Source organism: Mauremys reevesii, linkage group 1 (genome assembly GCF_016161935.1).
Source record: "Mauremys reevesii isolate NIE-2019 linkage group 1, ASM1616193v1, whole genome shotgun sequence".
Lineage (NCBI taxonomy): Eukaryota > Metazoa > Chordata > Testudines > Geoemydidae > Mauremys > Mauremys reevesii.
In genome coordinates, this window is record NC_052623.1 from 168,372,095 (window position 1) to 168,394,049 (window position 21,955).

The 21,955-nt window shown below is 43.2% G+C and overlaps 2 protein-coding genes across 8 annotated transcripts in view; one reads left to right on the forward strand and one right to left on the reverse strand.

Annotated features, from left to right (window-relative positions):
* The window catches only part of TMEM50B (transmembrane protein 50B), a 25,445-nt gene extending 15,945 nt beyond the window's left edge, over positions 1–9,500 (forward strand). For 4 of the 5 annotated variants that reach the window (XM_039525217.1, XM_039525244.1, XM_039525228.1 and 1 more), the window contains exons 3-7: positions 890–1,002; positions 2,182–2,249; positions 3,593–3,685; positions 4,910–4,967; positions 7,835–9,500. In XM_039525217.1, the coding sequence (XP_039381151.1) occupies positions 890–1,002; positions 2,182–2,249; positions 3,593–3,685; positions 4,910–4,967; positions 7,835–7,880 (378 nt within the window). In that variant the 3' untranslated portion in view covers positions 7,881–9,500. The remainder of the gene's footprint in view (positions 1–889; positions 1,003–2,181; positions 2,250–3,592; positions 3,686–4,909; positions 4,968–7,834) is intronic. The other variant, XM_039525253.1, reaches the window with a different exon arrangement.
* Positions 9,501–12,343: 2,843 nt separating this feature from the next.
* IFNGR2 (interferon gamma receptor 2) overlaps positions 12,344–21,955 on the reverse strand; it is a 37,606-nt gene continuing 27,994 nt past the window's right edge. For 2 of the 3 annotated variants that reach the window (XM_039525193.1, XM_039525202.1), the window contains one exon: positions 12,344–13,811. In XM_039525193.1, coding sequence (XP_039381127.1) covers positions 13,632–13,811 — 180 coding nt within the window. In that variant the 3' untranslated portion in view covers positions 12,344–13,631. The remainder of the gene's footprint in view (positions 13,812–21,955) is intronic. The other variant, XR_005594203.1, reaches the window with a different exon arrangement.

Here is a 21,955-nt window from a genome sequence, read left to right on the forward strand (position 1 = left end):
TTGTGTGCTAAGACCACAGCCCATCATACTGACCAGTATTGTTTCCTTGTATTCCCCCTTTGGTCGGTCGATCTGTCTCCATCTGTCGTCTCTTGTCTTATACTTAGCATCATAAGCTTGTTGGGGCAAGGCCTTGTTTTTTTGTTCTGTGTTAGTACATAATCTAGTACAGGGGGTAGGCAACCTATGGCACATGTGCTGCCTTCGGCACATGAGCTGATTGTCAGTGGCACTCACGCTGCCCGGATCCTGGCCACCAGTCCGGGGAGCTCTGCATTTTAATTTAATTGAAGCTTCTTAAACATTTTAAAAATGTTATTTACTTTACATACAAAATAGTTTAGTTATATATTATAGACTTATAGAAAGAGACCTTCTAAAAACGTTAAATGTATTACTGGCATGCGAGACCTTAAATTAGAGTGAATAAATGAAGACTCGGCACAGCACTTCTGAAAGGTTGCCAACCCCTGATCTAGTATAAGTCCATGACTAGGACTCCTACGTGATATGTGTGTGTGTCTGGCATAACAAAGTATGTTACAGTAGTTACATTTTACCTGGCTAAATCCTGCATATATTGGGAATATATGTTCAAGTTTTTAAGGCAATGAAGGTAATCTAGCCATACCCTTTTCTTTAATTTTAATAGAAGATTTATGGCTAAATCCCAAACACTGCTTTGAAAATGTCAGCAGTAAGTTTCTTTTCAGCTTCACTGGATTACAGAATATACATGTCAGCAAACTTTTTTAAGAGCGTATTTGTGAAAAGAAGAAATTAAGTTAGCAATATGCATGAAGTGTTAGACAAAGAATACATGCTGAGAGTTTATCTTCACACACCTCCAGCTTCATAATACTGTGTGATGGTGTCATTGTTTCTCTAGTTTTTCACAGGCTGGTGGATAATGATAGATGCTGCAGTAGTTTATCCTAAACCAGAACAAATGAACCATGCATTCCACACCTGTGGAGTGTTTTCCACATTAGCTTTTTTCATGTAAGTATGCTAATGATAATTCTATATTTAAAAGGGTACTTCCTTCCTGTAAATGCATAGATGCATAATTTTACAGAGTGCAAAATTTAACCAGCATTCTATATAGTCTAAATTTGAACCATCAGCATCATTACTTTTCGATAATCCACCAGTACCTCCTTCGCGTAATACACAAAAGAAGGCAAAGTTCTTGGTCTCTGCTTCCTTTTCTCTTGGATAGTTACATGGTTATTTGTTTCTTCTCTCTGCTGCCTTTAAGTTTTATCTTTAAAAATTATATATATCTTGGCTTAATATAAGGCATGATCTTTTCATTTTATAACAAGTGCTCATATTTGGGGGGAGGGATAGCTCAGTGGTTTGAGCATTGGCCTGCTAAACCCAGGGTTGTGAGTTCAGTCTTTGAGGAGGCCACTTAGGGATCTGGGGCAAAAAAAAAAAAAAAATTGGTCCTGCTAGTGAAGGCAGGGGGTTGGACTCAATGACCTTTCAAGGTCCCTTCCAGTTCTAGGAGATTGGTATATCTCCAATTATTACCTTTTATATTCCTGGAGAAAAACCTCTGATATATTATGCAATAATGCTAACACAAAGCATATTAGGCCAGATTGGTCCATGGTGTAGCTAACTACTCCTACAGCTCTTTCTTTGGGTCTGAAACTTAATTTGATGACCATTTTTTTTCCCCCAGGGTTGCATCAGAGGTGAATTTAGATCATTAGTAGTAGTGGGTAGTTGAGTGATTCATGCTACTGTCTTCATCACAATCATCCCACAAATCTATTTGGAATGTCTTTAACTTTAAAAAATGCATTTAACTTAAGCCAGGAATATATTACAGATATTTCAGTTATTTTTAAAAAAGGCCACTTAAACAAGGCTCAGATGCTTGTTGCCTTGGAGCAGACCTTGCACCTGAGAAGATACCATGGACTTCACTGAAGCTCTGTGTGGGTGTAGAAATCTGCCCTTCTGGATCCAGTTGCAAGATCTGGTCTAAACAAAGAGTTTACAAACTGTGTGACTGGAAGGGAACAACCAGCCTAGTAACTTTTTCTGAATATTTTTCACCTCTCTTAAAAACGTTAATTTTGTTTATAACCATCATAATTTTCAAATGGCTTTTCTAGTAAAGCTTTAGACTTAAACTTATATATTTGAGTTTGTTTTTTGTCCCAGGATAAATGCTGTATCAAATGCACAGGTGAGAGGAGATAGCTACAGCGATGGATGTCTAGGAAGAACAGGTAAATGGTTTATTTAATCAGCATTAAAAGACCTGCATGAAAACAACTACAGTTTGTAATGAATTTCATAACCTCAGAGAATTTACAAAAAATGTTCTTTGCTCATTAACCTCTGAAAAAAAAATATATATATTTTGCCATTTTTGAGCCTTAGAACATGAATTCTGGATTTCCTACTAAAGATGAAATTCAGGAAATACATATAACTAGCTTGAGTAACTAGCATTTATCTGTGCATCCTGCATGAGCACTGAGGGAATGAAATCCCAATCCACAACCTGAGATGGTTTGATGAGGCTGCAGTACAGCCACTCTGAATCTTACACCAGTCTGTGTAGATGTAGGTTGGAAAAGGGGCTGCTGCCCCTCCATGCTGTCTGTGTGGGGAGTTTCTGTGGCTCCAATGGCCCTCTCTCCTGTTCCACCCCAAACACTTCCATTAGTGCTAGGCTACTTCAAGCCAGCATAAAGCCCATCTAATTGGCCTTGGAGAGTGTAGAAACTCCCTGGCATGGTCATTTTGTATCATCTGTTTGCTCAGAGCTTCTACATGGAGGTAGGGCTGCTATGGGACTCCTGTGTACAGGTTTTAATTTCACTTTGTACCCATCTATGCATTTTTTTTTTACACAGGGCATGATTTTTTAAAACCAGTCCAGATCCCCCAAACCTTCTATCACCTGTCCATGTACCCACTGACTATTAATATTGGCCTGGAGTGACCCATATGTCTGTGCATGGAGGAGATCCTTTGCATATAGCTATACCTTCTCCCACTTCCACAAGGTACTGTTCTCCCTCCTTCAGAACTTCCAGAGGCTGTTTTGTGTCTGGAGTTCCCATGGGGTGGAGACTGAGTGGGCACGGACATGATCCCCTTGGAAAAGATAGCACAGCTTAGGGGTTCTGCTATCTTTTCTGTTGGGATTCCTCTCCCACTGCAGGAATTCCATGGGCTGCAGTGGCCGAGTGGAGTCTCTGGCAACATAGCTCCACTTGGAGATGCACTGCTAGGAGATGAGGAATGCTGTTGGGTCCAGAGCCATTGTGGAGGCACGGGGCCTGTCCACAGATGGCCCTGGACTTCTGTGAATACCTGAGGGATCCCCAGATTTGGTGGCAGACCCTACAACTTATTACATCAGGAGAAGCAAATCCTGCCTTACTTCTCTCTGGTGGGATGCTGTGGTAGAAATTCTGCAAGGGTATCCTGGTGGAGATTTTTCCCTTCAGAGCCTCCTCCCATGGTCAGGATGGGATGATTTGGGCCACTCTGTTTTATGATACATTATTTCCTACTGATCAGAAGATTATTTTTAATGCTTTTAATATATTTCTTACAGGTGCTCGCATCTGGCTCTTTATTGGTTTCATGCTGATGTTCGGTTCACTTATTGCTTCAATGTGGATCCTTTTTGGAGCATATGTTACACAAAGTAAGGCTCCTTCCGTATTACATTTTAATGGAGGGGAGGGGACATTTCCAAAGTGGCAGCAAAAAAAAAGTCTACACATACAGTGCAAAGTGACCTGCTCCAGTTTGTACTGTTGACCTCAGTGGCAAATTCTACCTCCATTACACATGTACCTCTTGTGTTGATGTTGTTATTGAGAGTTTTGCAAGTTCAGAGAATAGAGATCTGGTGAGTAAAGTAAGGAGCCATAGTGCTGCTCAAATTAAGAGAAACTGTAAATGAAATTCTTAACTCTTTACTGTACTGATTTTAGTGACTTATTTTGAAGAAGAAACTATACATATACATGTGCTGCTATGTAGTCTATAGTCTTGATACTTGAACTGTAGTCTGTCTGCTAACATAAAACTCTCTATCCCTGTGGAACTTCAGATGTCATTTAAGCATACAAAACCAGTATTTACTTTTCAAGTACACCTCTACCCCGATATAACGCGACCCGATATAACATGAATTCGGATGTAACGCGGTAAAGGGGCTGGGGAGGGGGCGGAGCTGCGCACTCTGGTGGATCAAAGCAAGTTCGATATAATGTGGTTTCACCTACAACACAATAAGATTTTTTGGCTCCCGAGGACAGCATTATATCGAGGTAGAGGTGTATTCTAGTGAAGCCTCCATTTCTAAGGGTTTTGTGAAACTCTATTAACCAATTCCTTTTTTAACTAATACACTTATGGTCATTACTCAAGTTCACTAACTATCTCTTATATTTTGCATATGAATAAAACTTTCTCTATCCGATTGGAGGGAAACCCAGAACAGAACAAGTCATGGAATCCGTTATGGTTCTGGAGACTTTTATAAGAATTTGAACATTTCCATTTATTTGTTGTGACCTTGTTTTTTTCTCTTCTTACATGGTCATCCATGTAACAAATTGAATTGCAATGGCTATGTTCTAATTTACAATCACTTGTGTAAATACTGGAAGTGACAGTTGCTCTCTACCTTTGGCACTTATGTGGCTTCATTACCATAGCCTCTGAGTGCTTCACTGTCTTTAATGTTTTATCCTCACAACAGCCCTGAGAGATAGGGCAGTGCTGTCTTTCACTGTCCATTCCTCTTCAAAGCAATGTATGCTTGGTTTGTGTCAAGATGGTGACTCCATGAATAGTCTCAAATACACTTTTCCAATATGAAGCTACTAAACTTAATATATCTTGCACTTTTATTTTGTAGACACGAATGTGTACCCAGGATTAGCTGTGTTTTTTCAAAATGCATTGATATTTTTTAGGTAAGTTGTTTTTCTCTTGTGCCCAAGTATTTCAAACCATTGCTGGCATCTATCTTCTTCTACCCACAGTCATGTTATGAAGCAGGTAACTTACATGTTTTCATGCCAAACTGAAGGCCATTTCTGTTTTACTCATTAAGTATGTTTCTCTCTGCTCACAGGAATACAAAGCGTGTTTGTTTTCATACAATTAAATGCTGTTAGTAAACAAATGTTAAAGGCAGACGCTAAAGTTTTTTTTAAGAAGCCTAAAGTTGGGCTCTCACATCCATATTTAAGCACTACAGTAAGTGGCCTGATTTTTAAGAAGGTTAAGCCACTCCTGTTGACCTTAGTGTAGGCTACTACTCTGTCAGCATCCACAACCAATGTTCACCCTGGCCAGGGGCGGCTCCAGGCCCCAGCACGCCAAGCACGTGCTTGGGGCGGCATGCCGCGGGGGGCACTCTGCCGGTCGCCGGGAGGGCGGCAGGCGGCTCTGGTGGACCTCCCGCAGGCGTGCCTGCGGAAGGTCCGCTGGTCCCGCGGCTTCGGTGTAGCATCCGCAGGCAAGCCTGCGGGAGGTCCACCAGAGCCGCGGGACCAGCGGACCCTCTGCAGGCACGTCTGCGGGAGGTCCACCGGAGCCGCGGGACCGGCAGAGCGCCCCCCGCTGCGTGCCGCCATGCTTGGGGCAGCGAAATGGCTAGAGCCGCCCCTGGCCCATCCCTCACCCTATGGCCCATCCTTGCCCCTTCCATACTTGAAAAATGAAATGTGGAGGTCTTTCCTAGTTTTTTTTTAAACCTGGTCTCTTCACATTCTAGCTGGTGAAATCCTTCTGACACATTTGTTAATGAAAACTTCTCTAAAATGGGATTTACTTGCCAAATCCTCCTATTCTCAAAATATGCAGGTTATGAAACGCAGTATAAGGGCTCATCTCTCTCTTCTTCAAAAGAGTCTTGCAAACCTGGAGCTGGCCCAGCTGTAGCTGATTACTGAATCTGGGCCATTCGAGTCCTGAATCCTCTTTCCAACCATGGTCAGTGTCAGAAGCTTCAGATGAAGGTGTGAGAACCCCACAGTAGGCAGATGTGGGAGTAATCTGCCCCCCCCCATTAGATCTCATCCTGATCTTGAATAGATAATTAGGCCTAAGCCCTGAAGCCTGGGGTTTAATATCTCTTCCAAAAGTGCATCATTAATTATGATAACTGTATATTCTTGCATCTGATGAAGTGGGTATTCACCCACGAAAGCTTATGCTCCAATACATCTGTTAGTCTATAAGGTGCCACAGGACTCTTTGTTGCTGGATATTCTTGTTATCAATATGTCCTAGTTCCTTTTTGAATCTTCCTAATTTCCTGGCCTCAATGACTGCCTGTGGCAATGAGTTCCAAAGTCTAATAATATACTGTGTGAAAAAGTATTTTATCAGTTTTGAATTTCTCGCCTTTTTAATTGCAGTAAAAGCCCGCTTGTACTTGTGTTATGAGACATTGAAAACAGACGTTCCTGATCTATCCTCTCTAGACCATAGTCATCTTTTTTCTAAGGTCAACAGTCCTAGTCTTTTCATTCTCTCATCATAGGAGGCTTTTTTCCCCAGGTCCTTGATCATTTTCATTGCCTCTTTCTGAACCTCTCTAATTCTGCAGTAACCTTTTTGAGATAGGATGACCAGTACCGCACCACTGATATTATGTAAATATATAATAGTGATTGCTGTATTATTCTCCATCCCACTACTGATACAGCCTAACATTGTGTTTGCTTTTTGGACTGCAGCTGCTCATTGAGCTGTCTACAGTGACACTCAGGTCCCTTTCCTGAGTTACTAGTTAATTTAGAGCCCTATCATAAGTATGAGTAGTTTAATTTTTTCCCTTCAGTGTGAATTACTTTGCATTTGTCAACACTGAATTTCATTTGTCATCATATTGCCCATTCATCTGGCTTGTTTTGGTCTTTCTGAAGTTCCTCTCTGTCTTCTCTGGTCCTGTCTAACCTAAATAACTTTGTGTCATCTTCCTCATTGCTCACCCCTTTCCAGGTCATTGTTAAATGTTGAATAACATGGGACCTAGTACAGAACCTTCAGGCATCTGCTAGTGACTTTTTGTCATGTGGGAAAGTCACCATTTATTCCTATTCTGTTTTCTCTGCCCTAGCCAGGTTTGAGCCATAACAATGCTTGTCATTCTCTTGCTCCAGGAATGTTTAGCTTTTTTTAATAGCCTCTTGTGCAGGGACCTTGTAAAAGCGTATTTGGACACCTAAATAAATGATCAGCCAGTTCTCCTTTATGGCTTGTCTATTGATGTGTTTCAGAGAATGCTAAGAGATTGGAGAGGCACTATTTTCCTTTGCAGAAACTGCTGGTTAGCCCCGGTCATAACATGATCTTTCACATATTTTGTTCTATTTTTAATTTTCAAGCAGTTTGCCAGTTACACCTGTGAGGTCTAGAGTTCTGTGGATCACACCTAGAACTTTTTTTTTTTTTAAATTGGTACAACATTTACTACCCTCCAATCCTCAGAACTGTGGCTGTTAAAAGAGATTCCATAGTAGTGTTAGCTCAGCCACTTCATAGTTAAACGCCACCAGAACTCTTGGATATATAGCCTCTGAGCCTGGTGAGTTATTGCTTAAGGGGATTAAATATATGTAAAAGTAGATTTTCAAATGAAAGATGTTAAAGTAGACTGAACTAAGATTAGTAGAGGGAGTCTAAATGTACTGTAGCTAAAGAATTAATATTTTACACTTTGTTTCTTTCATCCCAAATTATAAGTGCAAAACTTGAGTTTAAAGTATCCTCTGTTCCTATGTCAAGTGACCTTTTTCCACATTACATGTAAACTTCTATTTTTTTACAGTACTCTGATCTACAAATTTGGAAGAACCGAAGAGTTATGGGGATAATATAATTAAAGTTAGCATTAAGTCCATGCCCTTTATAGTGTATCCAGTATCTAGACATCTTTGTTTTGTTTGTTTTTTACATTTTGCTAAATATTCAGATGTTGCATTAAATCTTTGTTAATGTTCTTTTGCTTTCTCTAAATTGAATGAACTATGAGATTTTCAAAAATGGTTTAAGTTTTCTGTAATTAGTTCCCTTTTTTCATAGGACAGATTTGTGAATATGTACATTATATGGCTGTGTATGTATATATCTTAAAGCGAATGTTAAATTTTTTTATTTCTGAAGTCTTTATTTCTGCTCTCATACATGAACTTGCAACACCATGTAGGATCTGATCCTGCAAACCCTCACACATGTGAGACAAACGTCAGTTGAACTACTCAAGCAAGTAAGAGTTTGCAGGATCAAGCCCACACTGTATCAGATCAACTATTACTTTTATGTGCTGGTGAGCTGTAGCTGATTTTACAAGCTATGCAGCAATGCCTAGGTGGATACCTCAAAGCAGAAGTGAGTCCTTCAAAGTGTCTCAGCTAAAATTCTAGATAGCTAAGAGGAAAAAATCTTGATTAGATCCTGGGCTAAGAGTGAGATTTTAAGAAGAATTTTATATAAAGGTTTGAAAAAGTCAAATACAGAATAGCTTTTGAACTATTTTTAAAAGGTGAAGACTTTTTAACAAGGTCCCATAATAAAAAGACAATTTGAGTGACCAGTTTTATTTTCAATCCTGTCATTATTATAGCACAAACACAATTTAATGACATGATTCTTGTACAATTAAACACTAATGTCTAGTGTTCAGTAACTTATAATCATTAGCTATATTTACCATTACATTCAAGAAAAACCTAAATTCATCTGAAACTGATATTTTAAGTATGACGAATACATGAAAGACATTAACTTTTTAAAGTTACATTAATGCAGCTTTTCTTCGGGAATCATTTTGCTGATGAAATATATGTGGCAGGATGACTTTTCTTCATTTTTATGAATTTTTTTTCATGTATATTTCTTAGATCTAATGAGTACACACTTAGAAAAGAATTGAGTTGAAATGGTTCCATTATTATTGGAGTCCGGTGTGTTCTAACTGGAGAAGACAAAAAGGGAGAATTATGTTTTTATATCTATATTGGATGACCTTGTACATGTTCTACAGTTTTGGTTACATGTTTGACATCCTTCTCTTATCAGTTCTACCTACATCTAAAGCATTTAGCATAAAGTGAAGTGAGATTACTTCGTCTCACTCCCAGCTTTTATAATTTTTTTCATATACCATAAGCTTGCTCCACAAATAGTATTAATATAACTTTGACAGCGTGAAAAAATATTCCACATGTATGGCAACTAATTTTCCTGCTAATTTGGTTTCTTCCCATCCCACTCCTTTCTGGGAGTCTTTCTAGTGAGCATAATATGAAGCAAATGCCATAGCTGAGTTGTGCCATTGCCTTGACTGTTACTTCTGACCTGATTTGTCCACTAAACTGTGCAAGTTCATTCTGAATCGGTTACATTTGATGATGTTAAACTGTGTGAATTGTACATAGCTTATATTTGCTCAGTTATAACTTCACTGAAATACAATAAAGGCTTCCTGAGACTAATCTCTTGTTTGTACAGATCTTACATAAAAATTGCCAAACACCACTATACATTATTTAAAAAATTTAGGATCCTGTTTTATGACTGAAAAGTAAGTATGGCAGGGGGACTTTGCATAAGTCAGCCAATATTAAAACAAGTTATTTTCCAGACCTCTTGGCTTCAAGCTTATCAGACCAAGTGGTGGTAGCATGTCAGAACTGAAGCTTTCCATGAGCCTGTGGCTATAGCTGGTGATTTTCTTGCAAAGTGAAAACATCTAGCCTATTAATGCTTTTGTATGGTCTCCTTTTAAATTCTCAATTATATTTCATCTGCAAGACAGTGTGGTTAGCTCCACTTGTGTGTTTGAAGTGGCATTCTATGTGCATCCTAGCTCGGGGGCACAGAAGGGAATGTTATCCTGATCCTGCTGAAGCTCAGGTTCCCACCTGGGACAGTGCTGTCTTGAATACAGCTGTGGCTGTGGCTGCCTCAAGGCAGCAACTGGAGCTTAGGAAGGAGGAGCAGCAGCAATGGAGGGGCCTAAATCGAAGCTAGCTATGTTGTGTAGCTGTTTCTAGCTCCACTAATGTTCTTTTGCTTTTGAGTTTAAGCCCTCTCCCACCAGTGGGTGATCTCCTTTACTTCTTTCTACACTCCTATATCACAGGAGCAGCCCTGCAGTGGAGTATCAAGATCAATGCATCTCTCCTTTTCATACCATCCTCACTAGGGCATTTAGCCTCATAATTCTAAACATTATAAAACTGGTTTAAAATGTCACTGGATTAGCTGCCTTTGTTTTTGTTTTTAAAAAGATTGATGAAGAGAGGTAAATAGTAGTATCCCCCAGGAGTCTGCACGGGCTGGGATGAATGTTCAACATAGACATAAAGGACCTGGAAAAGGGTAGGTACTGAAGTGACAAAATTACTCAAGATAGTTAGTGCAAAGTATACTGGGAAGAGTCAGAAAGGGATCTCACTAAACTAGGTGACTGGGCAACAACAGGGCAGATGAAATTCAATATTGATAAATACAAAGTAATGCAGAGTGGAAGTCATAATCCTAGCTACAGTACACATACACAATGTTGGCGTGTAATTAGCTGTTACCACTCAAGAAAGAGATCTTGGAGTCTCTGTGGATAAGTTACAGGGAATCCACCATTTACGCTAATTTAAACCTTCAAGTGACCCATGCCCCATGCGGCAGAAGGTGAAAACGCCATCTCTCTGCCAATTTGAGCCAAGGGAAAATTCCTTCCAGACGCCAAATATGGTGATCAGTTAAACTCTAAGCATGTGGGCAAGACTGACCAGCCAGACCCCTGGAAAAGAATTCTCTGGAGTAACTCAGAGCCCTCCCTCTCTAGTGTCCCATCACTGGCTGTTGGAGATCAGCTACATGCCATTGTAGGCAGTCTCCTCATACCGTCCCCTCCATAAACTTACCAAGTTCAGTCTTGAAGCCATATAATTTTTTTGTTCTCAGTGTTCCCCTTGGAAGACTGTTTCTAAAGACAGTGCAGGATACACCAGTCAAAACTGGTAGCCCTAAGGCTGACCTACCCCGTTTCTGTAGCACTTTGTATATGCTTAGAAACTGACAGTTAAGGCGGTACCACCCCTGCCTGTGGACACAATTCTATTGCTATAAGGTGCCTTTCTACCACGAACAGAAATGATGCTATAGACATCTTATATTGATAAAATTGTGCCCAGAGGGGACAATACTGCTGCTTTAACTGTCAGCTTCTAAACATATACAAAGTACTACAAAAAAACATGTGCCCATCCCCAGGGCTGTCCTAATGGAGGTAGTCTACAGCTTGATTGAACTGTTCTGACTACAGATTCTACCATATTATAAAAATGGTGTAGACAAGCCCCCTGCAGTGGGAATAGAGACCCATCTACCCTTCACTTGAGAGAAGACCAGCAGCTTAATACCATTTACTCCCACGTACATGCCCACTGATCAGACAGACTCCAGAGTGTGGCTTTACAGCAGCTTCAGAAAACAATTGGAGAAGTAACTTATTTCAGAGGTGATAGGAGGGGTCCTGTATGTGAAACACTTCAAGATTCTCAGATGAAGTGTGGCACTGTGGAAATGCAGTGTTGTCAAGCTTCAGTACAGTCACCCCCAGGACTGGAGCAGCCCCTCCCCTTTCCTCTCCCCCCACCCAGGTCCCCCCCACCCCGAGAATCAAGGCCCTAGAAGTAGAGATTTAGCCAGGGGTATTTTTTGAGAAAAGTCATGTACAGGTCACGACTGTGAATTTTTATTTATTACCCGTGACCTGACCATGACTTTCATCCAAAATACCCCTGACTAAATCTTAGCCTTAATCAGGAGGATAATTTTAACATAGACCACATTACTAGAACTGGAAAAAAAAACAACACTATCTTGTTTAAAGCAATAAGTTAAACATGTGAGGTGAATGTATGGAAAATGTTTTATGAAGTCATTGAATTTGAAAGTGATGAGTCACATTTGATCATATACAGTTTAAAGTGAATGGAATTTTAGTTTGGAGCCACAGAAGCACTTCTCCTCATCCCAGACAGGAGCAGAAAGCCACTGTGCTTATTTTTAAATTCTGTCAAGAAACATAACTGAAGCTTATTTTCATATGAGTAAAGGGTCAATCTGGAAAATGAAGAAGGAAGAGTGGCACTGAAAGGGCATTCTATAATGCTAATTTACCATATCTTTGCACATGAAGCTCTGCTCTTCATACCTCTCATATGAAAGAAGTCCTTTCTTCCTAATTTAGGCACTGATTAGATTGTAAATGAACAGCAAATGACCACATGGAAGGAAAAAAATCATATGGAAACAAAACACATTAAACTACTTTTTCCATATTTAAATTATTTCTATTAATTGGCAATACAAATAATATTTCAGTACACATTATAGAGTTTTTAACAGCAAGATTTTCATGTATACAATAAAGTGGTGTCAAGAATTTCCAGATGCTTCATTCCCCAAACAGCCACACTCCACATCCTGGGTCCTCTCTTCACTAGCAGTCACAACTTGCTTGAGCAGGTGAGGGAACCATGGCTTTGTTCTTAGTGTCTACTAGTTGTGGGTAAACCCTATCTTTGACACATCTTGCCCATGTGTTCTCTGACTACACAAGAAGGTTTGGTTCTTTTGCATCAAAACCTGACAAGTTCAGTTGAATGACTGTAGGAAGGGCTCTTCAGGTAGCCAAACCTATTATATTTTAGTGTCTGATACAAGCTTTAGGATTTCATTTCATGGTAAAGGATGTGATGCCTACAGAGAGCGCGTCTCCACACTGCAGTCCTAGAAGAAATTAATGCCATTGTTGTGCAAGCATCCGAAGGCTCAGGGGAGAAATGATCGAACCTGTCTGTCCCTGTAAGCTCTCCTTCCATGACGGTTCCTTAACTGGGAGCGAATTATGTGCTGGTTTCTCTTCAGCTCATATAAATCTTTTGTTTTTTTTAAACTGGAACTTACTTTCTTTTCTTTTTTTACAAAAAAAAAAAAAGGGGGGGGGCACTTAAAATGGACACCTGAAAACAGGCTATTTCCATCAGACATAGAGCACCATGCGCACAGAGCAATTTTTCACATATGTAAAAGCTGAAGTGTAATTTTCTAAGTGCTAACTTACTGTGTGTTAAGGGACAGACTTTATATACAAGTACTGATGGGCCAAGACCAATACAAATTCATGGTGAGATAATCCGCTAATTCACTGAAAAATCTTTTCTACTACCATATCCTACCATAAAGTGCTACAGTCCACTAAGATTTGTTAGAACCCAGACAAACTTAACAATGTTCATAGTAATCGTGCAGTCTTTTCTGCAAAGATGTTAATGCAAATGCAGCCATTTTACTCCAGTCATGTTGTCTTTTTCCTGCCCTTTTAGTGTTCATTTCCAGTTCATATTCAAATCAGTTTTTAAAAAGTCTCTCCTGGAGAAGGTACTTTATATGGTGAAGTGCAGTAGAAACCATTAAAAAAACACCTCACCCAAGGTTACACAATGTTCTCAGGAAGTGAAGACTCCCACAACGTGGTTTGTTGATAGTGACACTATCATCTTTCTAGAGCATCAAGACAATGATGCTGGTACAGTGCTTCTACCACAATGTAATTAAGTTTTTTCACTTTCAATGGATCTGCTGTCTGAATGCACATTTGTGTTCAGAGTGTCTCTTATTAGGGCTTGACTTCCTTCTGCATTGGAAACAACTGACAAGGAGTCCCAGGGATCTTCCTCAGCACAATTATTCTGCAATTCTTCTAAAACAGGCATTTCAGGATCCTCTAAATACTAAAAAAAGCAAAAAACAGTAATTAGTTATAATTCTCTCTGCAGAACAAATGCTATAAACAGACCAATCTCATGCTATATGGTTTAGGAATATGTGTAATTACATGAGGAGCTGATATGCCACCCATAAATTAAGGTTACCCAACACTTCTCCATTATAAAACCCTATTTTCCGTTGTTTATAATTTTGCTGTACTTTAATTGTGTCAACCTCAGGCTGATTATTTGGTTGGGGTGGGGGTGGGGTTAAAAAAAATGCAGCCATTTCCAAGAAGGAGATTACAGAAAAATATGTAGAAGCAGCAAAGAATCCTGTGGCACAGAAAAATATGTTTTACATGTGTTAAAAATGTTCTTGCAACTGTTCTGCTGAGATGCTCTAGCCCAGAGGTGGGCAAACTACAGCCCATGGGACTGTCCTGCCCACCCTTGAGCTCCCGGCCGGGGAGGCTAGCCCCCGGCCCCTCCCGTGCAGCCACGCCGCCATGCAGGCAGTGCTCTGGGTGGCAGGGTTGCGCACTCCTGCCAAGCAGCACGGCAGTGTGTCTGGCTCCGGCCGGGCGGCACAGCTGTCAAACATGCTGCTCTGAGCAGCATGGTAAGGGGGCCGGGGGGAGGTTGGACAGGGCAGAGGTTCTGGGGGGCAGTCAGGGGACAGGGAACGTGTGTGTGTGTGGGGAGGTTGGATAACCGTGGGAGTCTCAGGGGGCAGGGGTGTTGATAGGGGGCAGGGGACTGGTAGCAGGGGGGTGGGATAGGGGGTGGGGTCCCAGGGGTGGTTAGGGGTCAGGGGTGTGGCTAGGGGGCAGGGCAGTCAGGGGACTGGGAGCAGGGGGGTTGGACAGGGGTGGGGTCTCAGGGGCTGGGGGTCCTGGGAGGGGGTGGTTAGGGGACAATGAGTGAGGGGGGTTGGATGGGTCGGAGGTTCTGAGGGGGCAGAAAGTGGGAGGAGTCAGATAGAGGGCAGGGACCAGGCTGTTTGGGGAGGCACAGCCTTCACTACCCGACTCTCCATACAGTTTTGCAACCCCAATGTGGCCCTCGGGCCAAAAAGTTTGCCCACCCCTGCTCTAGCCCCCTTCTGTGCTTTGGAGCAGGGACCTGAAATTTGGCCCGGAGGGAGGGGTTGCCTTGGTGCCAGGGATGTGCCTTTTGCAATCCCCATGAAAATTCACCCAAATTTGGCCAAGATATAAGCCTCTGAAAAACTGTTTGCGCATGCTCAGTAGAGGCTTGTTAGAGTCTGGCAGCTAAATTCTCTGATGATTACACCTGCTCAGAGCATGTTCCATCCCAAGGGCTGCAGAGGCTCTGCAGGACTTTCCCAGCAACGGCTTCTCCTAGCTGTTGCTGTGGCTCTGAGCACCAGAACGGCAGGGATGTTGTGTCTCAGTGTTCTTCCTGCTGGCACCGTGTTGATAGGGGGAAGGGGACTGGTAGCAGGGGGGCTGGATAGGGGGGTTGGCAGCATGGAGAAGGACAAAGCAAACACTGGAATGCAGATGGATGAGGAATCAAGGGGAAGGGAGCTAGAGACAGGGAGTGGCAGGTGGGCTGAAGCTATAGGGAAAGAAGGGCCTAATCATTAGACTACAGAATCCAGACTCAAACCAGGATTCCCAAATATCTACATTCCCCTGCTGTCAGAAGATCTCTGTGAAACCCACTGGCAAAATGTGTGGCTCATCCCCCTCTAATGACTGGCTCACAGAGAGGATAACAGTTACCTTAAGTGATAAAGTTCTGTGCTATGGATCTCAAGGTCTGAACCCAGCCCATGACCCAGCTGGGGGTAAATTGCTTCCACATGATGGGATTATTTTTCTTCATTGTTTAAAGATTAGGAAAATTACATTACAATACTACTTTAAAAGAACATTAGGGTGCCTTTGAAGTCAAGCACTCAGAAGTTAGGAAATCCCAGGATGAAGGTTGCCTGTACCCTTAATTCAGCCTTTCTATACATATGCGTTCTGATACAATATTTAATTACATGATCACATGCTATGTTTTCCACCTCAGTCCCTTCCCCATTCAGTGCACAGGATGGCCCTGCTCTGGAAATGAATCAGGGTTGTGTAGTGCATGAGACAGTTGTTTATAGGACCCGTGCCTTGTTTGTAGCAGAAGTTGGAGGGTCCGTGGTGAATGAAGCAGGGGATTTCATGAAGAGAAAGGATGGTCTCCTGTCCTGGTTAGGGACGTTGAATATCATCCTGGAGAACTAGATTCTTTTCCTGCCTCTGCCACAGAGTTCCTATGTGAAACTGGACAAGTCACGTAATCCAAAAATTTCACCGGTGGCCACTGTGATCTTGTCTACACTTACAGTGCCAGTGTAATGCTTAGTGAAAATGCTCCCTACGCCGACAGGAGAGCTTCTCCCAGCAGCGTAGGTACACCACCTCCCCAAGAAGTGATAGATGCGTTGATGGGAGAAGCCCTCCTCTGTTCATATTACTGTCTATTCTGGGGTCAGGTCAGTATAACTATGTGGCTTGGCAGAGGTAATGGATATATATCTATGGGGGGGGGGTACGTGGGGTCGCATGCCCCTTCCAGATTTCTGCCAGGGTTTATGTTTATATATTTTAAACAGGAGTAGGTTCAAAATATCACCTCTGTTGCTTGGGGCTGTGGATTTTCCATACCCTTGTATGACGCAATTTACTCCTGAGGGCATTCTGGCCCAAAAAATTAAAAATTCTGCTGACAGTATTTTTAAATTCTTCAAAATGTTATTTGTCAAATAAATGTGGAGGCTTTAGCATGGCATTGGGGAGCACAGGCCACTGGCTGCACAGAGATGGGAGATCACTATGCATTCTCCCCCACTCCTGGACACAGACTCAGCAGTGAGGCTGCAGCCATCCCTGACACAATGCAAGGACCGGACCTGTCCCAGAAACACCCCAGGGCCCTGGCCCTCCGTGCCAGGTGTGGGCAGGCAGGCTTAGCACGGCAGGATCCAAGTGTGCAGGGGATCCAGGTGTGAGTTGAGAGGGTTCTGTGTGGGGCAATCTGGGTGCAGCTGGCTCAATGAGGGATCCAGGAGTGGGGGGATCTGGATGCACAGGGGCTCTTTAGGGGGTTGCGGGTGAAATGGTAATGGGACTCTGCAGGGGGTCCAGGTGAAGGTGATTGGAGCTCAGTGGGGGAGGCTCAGTGGTGCAGTCCAGATGCTGGGGCTCAGTGGGGTGGGGAACCAGATGCAGTAGGCTGGGGCTCAGTGGGGTGGGGATCTGGGTGGCTCGTCATGGTGGTCCAGGTGTAGGGGGAGGGGGGCTAGGCTGGGGGGGTTCTATGTGTGCAGGGGGGTGAGGCTCAGGGTCTTGAACTCCCTGTACAGTGATCCTTCCCGCCTACAGCTGAGGAGCAATGGGCGCAGGAAGCGGGGAAGAGTTTGCAGAGCTTCCTGGAGCCTAGGCAGAAACCTGGAGGTAGGTCTGACCTGACTCTGGGTGCCGGCCGTGCAAGAAAAGAGGAAGTCCCATCCTCCCCAACTCTGCTGGGACTAGCAGCTGAGCCCAGCGCAGGGTAGGAGCCACCAGCCGGGTCTTCCCCAGTCCCCCCCTCTGCCCCATAGTGATTTACCTCTCTGTCGGCTGCCCTAGGCACCCAAAATATAACTACTGGGGACGGTCACTTGAAAGCCACGAGAGCATCTTTTGCTTCCCCATCAGAAAGTCATTTTTCTGCAGGGAAGCAAAGAAATCTGTGGGGGACATGAATTCTGCGCATGCACAGTGGTGCAGAATTCCCCCAGGTGTAACAGTTATACCAACATAAGCTGGTAATGGAGACCAAGCCTCTGTGTTCCACTTCTGGATGCCTGAAATGAGCCACTTGGCACCAGAGGTGCAGAAGTGCTAAGCATTCACACCAGCAATTGAAGTCAATGGGAACTGTGCTCTCAATACATAACATGTTATAAAAATACCAAGTTCTCTGAAAAATCAGGCCCTCAGATGTCTTCAGTTAGGCAACCAAAATTAGTGGACACTTAGTAATTTTGGCCTTATTCTCTCTGTACCTCAGCACCCCACCTGTAAAAAGGGGATATTACCAGGGACGGATCTAGCTTTTTTGTGGGCCCCAAGCACGGCAGTCAGGCAGCCTTAGGTGGCTTGCCTGCGGGAGGTCCCCGGTCCCGCGGCTTGCCTGCGGGAGGTCTACTGGCCCTGCAGCTTTGGCGTACCTGCTGCCGAATTGCCACCAAAGCCATGGGACTGGCAGACCTCCCAGATGCAAGCTGCTGAAGGCTGCCTGACTGCTGCCCTCACAGGGACCGGCAGGATGCCCTCCATGGCTTGCCGCCCCAGGCACGCACTTGGAGCGCTGGTGTCTGGAGCCGCTGCTGGATATTACCCTTTCATCTCAGGTGTGCTTGGCAGATAATTCATTGACGTTTGTGAAGCACTAAAGATACTATGGGGGAAAGCAGAGTTTGAAGGGTGTGCAGTAAATGAAGTGTGTAGGGCCACACACAGAATGAGGGGGATAAAAAGAAATACTGAATAACCCAGTCATTGAATGAGACAGAGAGTCTGTGGAAAAAGTCATGTTTGATCATGTAATTAAAGACTGTAACATCAGAATGCATACATACATGGGAATTTTGGGTAGTTCCCAAATTCTAAGTGCTTGACTTTGCAATATTAATAATGTTTCTTGCAATGTAGATTTTTTTTAACGCAAACAAATCCTCACAAACTAAAGAGCAAACCCTGCAGTCCTCAGTCACTGACTTTCCACTGAAGTCACTAAGAATTTTGCCTGAATTAGGATTGCAGAATTTGGCCTTCAAGTATTTTCATGATGACAGGAATAACTCTAAGAAGTTAATCTGATATATGATTAATCATATTTAAATGATCACAAATGTCCCAATGTACTTTTCTGTTAAATTTACTGGGATTCTGTTGCTTACTGGAAGATAGGAGAAAAAAACCTGCAGCATTTTTCATTTCATACTGAACTAGGGAATTTCCATTCTATTTCTTATCATCTGTTGATATCAGCTGAGAAAACTTGGCAAGGCAAAATGAAAGTAAATTCAGTAGGGATTTTCCAGCCTCTAACTACTTCGTAAATTTAGCCACGTATGCATCAGGAGCATTCTGTAGTTTCTTACCACTTTATCTACCCAGAGTAGGAATTTCTCCATGTTAAATTATCACTTTAATATAGAAGCATCCGAACTTACTTTCACTCTACCTACATAGTTAACGTACATTCCACGACTGTACTGTGTTTGCAACATATATATGGAGCAATTTTTAGTGCCATAATTTGGAGAGGGTGATCTTAAAAGTTGGCGCTATTTAGCAGTCACATTACAAAAACGAAAGCTACTATCAACAGTCCTTTCAAAAATGCGTCCATCACACAGAACTTGAGACTGCTAGGAAACATCAGAATCACACGTACACAGGAATCAGACTCTGTTCTTGTGAGCATAGATGCACACCTGTGACTCATGAGCTTTTAAAAAAAAACCAAAAAAACGAACAAAAACAAAAAAACCCCACTAAATCAAAGGTCACATAGCTATTTAAACTAACAGTACAGCAAACTAACTTTTTTTTCCTAATTTGATTATCTCAGACTTGACTGTTAAGTCATTTTCAGCAAAACACAGTGTTCTAATTGGTTTAAAAGGTTTCCTTTATGACAACCAGTTTCATCAATACACAGCATTAAATGTTTTTAAAGCCTGTTTCATTTCCCATCTTAGAGACACTTGTTTGAAAGTTGTGTTTCATGACATGACCTATTCTATCTATCTTTTAAAAGCAAAACACACCACAAATTAACCATTTGGCAGCCTGTCACCTACGAACAGAGTTCTGACATCACCAACAAAACTTTAAGTGTGACAGCTCTAAGTTGTAAAAGCAGCAAAGAGTCCTGTGGCACCTTATAGACTAACAGATGTATTGGAGCATGAGCATGCATCCGACGAAAGCTCATGCTCCAATACGTCTGTTAGTCTATAAGGTGCCACAGGACTCTCTGCTGCTTTTACAGATCCAGACTAACACGGCTACCCCTCTGATACAGATCTAAGTTGGAAACTTTTAGTTGCTGAATTAGTCAAAGTATCCAGTGATAGATTCTTCATCAATATAATGCAAATCAATAGAGTACACTATATGTTGATTAATCACAGCATTCTATTAGCTAGAGTTATCTAATTTCACAGGTATGTATTCAAGTTGGCTGACATCTCAAATGTTAAGACTGGGTGGGTCAAGTACAGGAACTGGGCTGTAATATACCTACTATATTTTATACACAGTATAAAGCACTATAGAATTGCCATCAGGCTGCATGCCTGCCACCAGAAATTCACTTCTGGATGTGGAGCAAACAAAAGTTTCATGCACTTTACATCAGTGGTGTAGGTAGGACAGGAAAACTGGCTGGGTCCTAGCTTTTGGGCAGGTGGGCAGGCAATGACCAGGCGGGGAGGGCAGCAGGGATGGGGGGGCCCACTCCCCCACATCACCCCTTACCACTCAGCAGGCATCTGGGGCACACAGGCTGCAGGGCATGCCCATGGGGCAGAGGGGGAGCCCCACCAGGGCTCAAGCTCCATCCACCCCTCCCAACCTTAGGTCGGTATCTGTCAGACTAGCTGCGTCCCCTACCTGCTGGCGACGCACACTGCTGCCCAGGTCTCGGCTCCAGCACTAGCGCCCCCTGCCTCCCACGGCACCCCCCCGCAGGGCTAGCACTGGGACCGTAGACCAGGGCAGCAGTGCATGGCGCCGGCAGGAGAGGGATGCGGTCGGACACTGAGCTGGGATTGGGATTCCCAGCCTGTGGATTCAGTGGGCTCCATGGATGGGCCTGGAAGCTAAGTGGGCTGGCTGTGGCCCACTCAGACCCATCCATGGCTACACCTCTGCATTCTAAGGGAAAAAGACCTGTGTCTTTGAATACATTTCAGTGGGAACAGAGGACGCTCAGCACCTCAGACAGCTGAACACAAGATTTTTATTGTTGAAGAGTTATTCCAGGGCTAGTTAGAAAGCCTAGAAGTCAAAAACTTTCATAACGTTACAAGCTACAACATGGCATAGCATTTTAGTTGGCTTCTATATTAACACAGTTTTAATTATAGATACAGGTGACAGGGCAGGGACAAGGAATAAGTTATTTTATCATGACACTTATCTCTGGCATTAATCGGATTCAAATTATTTTTTACAGGTAGATTTTAAAGACAGAGCAAATAAGTACATTTTAATGAACTCAAGAAATAATCAGTTTGTGATTTTTTTTGCTACACCTAAGGAGTGGGACAATATCAGATCTGCTTCCTGTAACTCAGATGCTGAAAGCCTGGAATTTGCTCTAAAGGAGGAACTGTGTGACTTTCTGAAATGCTAAAAAAATACATATGAAACAGAAGCCACTGCCATATATTAACTATGGTAACTTGTTCTAATGACAATCTTTTCACATATCCATAGCTGTAAGACAGGGGTGGGCAAACTTTTTGGCCCGAGGGCCACATCTGGGTATGGAAATTGTATGGTGGGCCATGAATGCTCACAAAATTGGGGGTTGGGGGTGCGGCACAGGTTTAGGGCTCCAGCTGGGGGTGCGGGCTCTGGGCTGGGACCGAGGGGTTTGAAGGGTGGGAGGGGGAATCAGGGCAGGGCACGGGAGGGAGTCAGGGGTGCAGGCTCCGGGTGGAGCTTACCTCAAGTAGCTCCCAGAAGCAGCAGCATGTCCCCCATCCAGCTCCTATGCGGCGGCATGGCCAGGCAGCTCTGTGCGCTGCCCTGTCTGTAGGTGCCACCCCTGCAGCTTTCATCGGCCGCAGTTCCCAGCCAATGGGAGCTGCAGGGGCAGTGCGCAGAGCCCCCTGGCTGCCCCTACGCGTAGGAGCCAGAGAAGAGACATGCTGCTGCTTCCAGGAGCTGCACATAGCAGGGAAAGTTCCCGACCCCGCTCCTGGGCTGAAGCGCCGGAGCAGGGCAAGCTTAAAACGTCTGGAGGGCTGGATGTGGCCCCTGGGCCGTAGTTTGCCCACCTCTGCTGTAAGAAGAAGAAAAGCACTGGGCCAGCTAACCCCTCTTGGAAAACAAATAATACAAGCAGAATCGTTTCTTAATATGTATCATTATCAG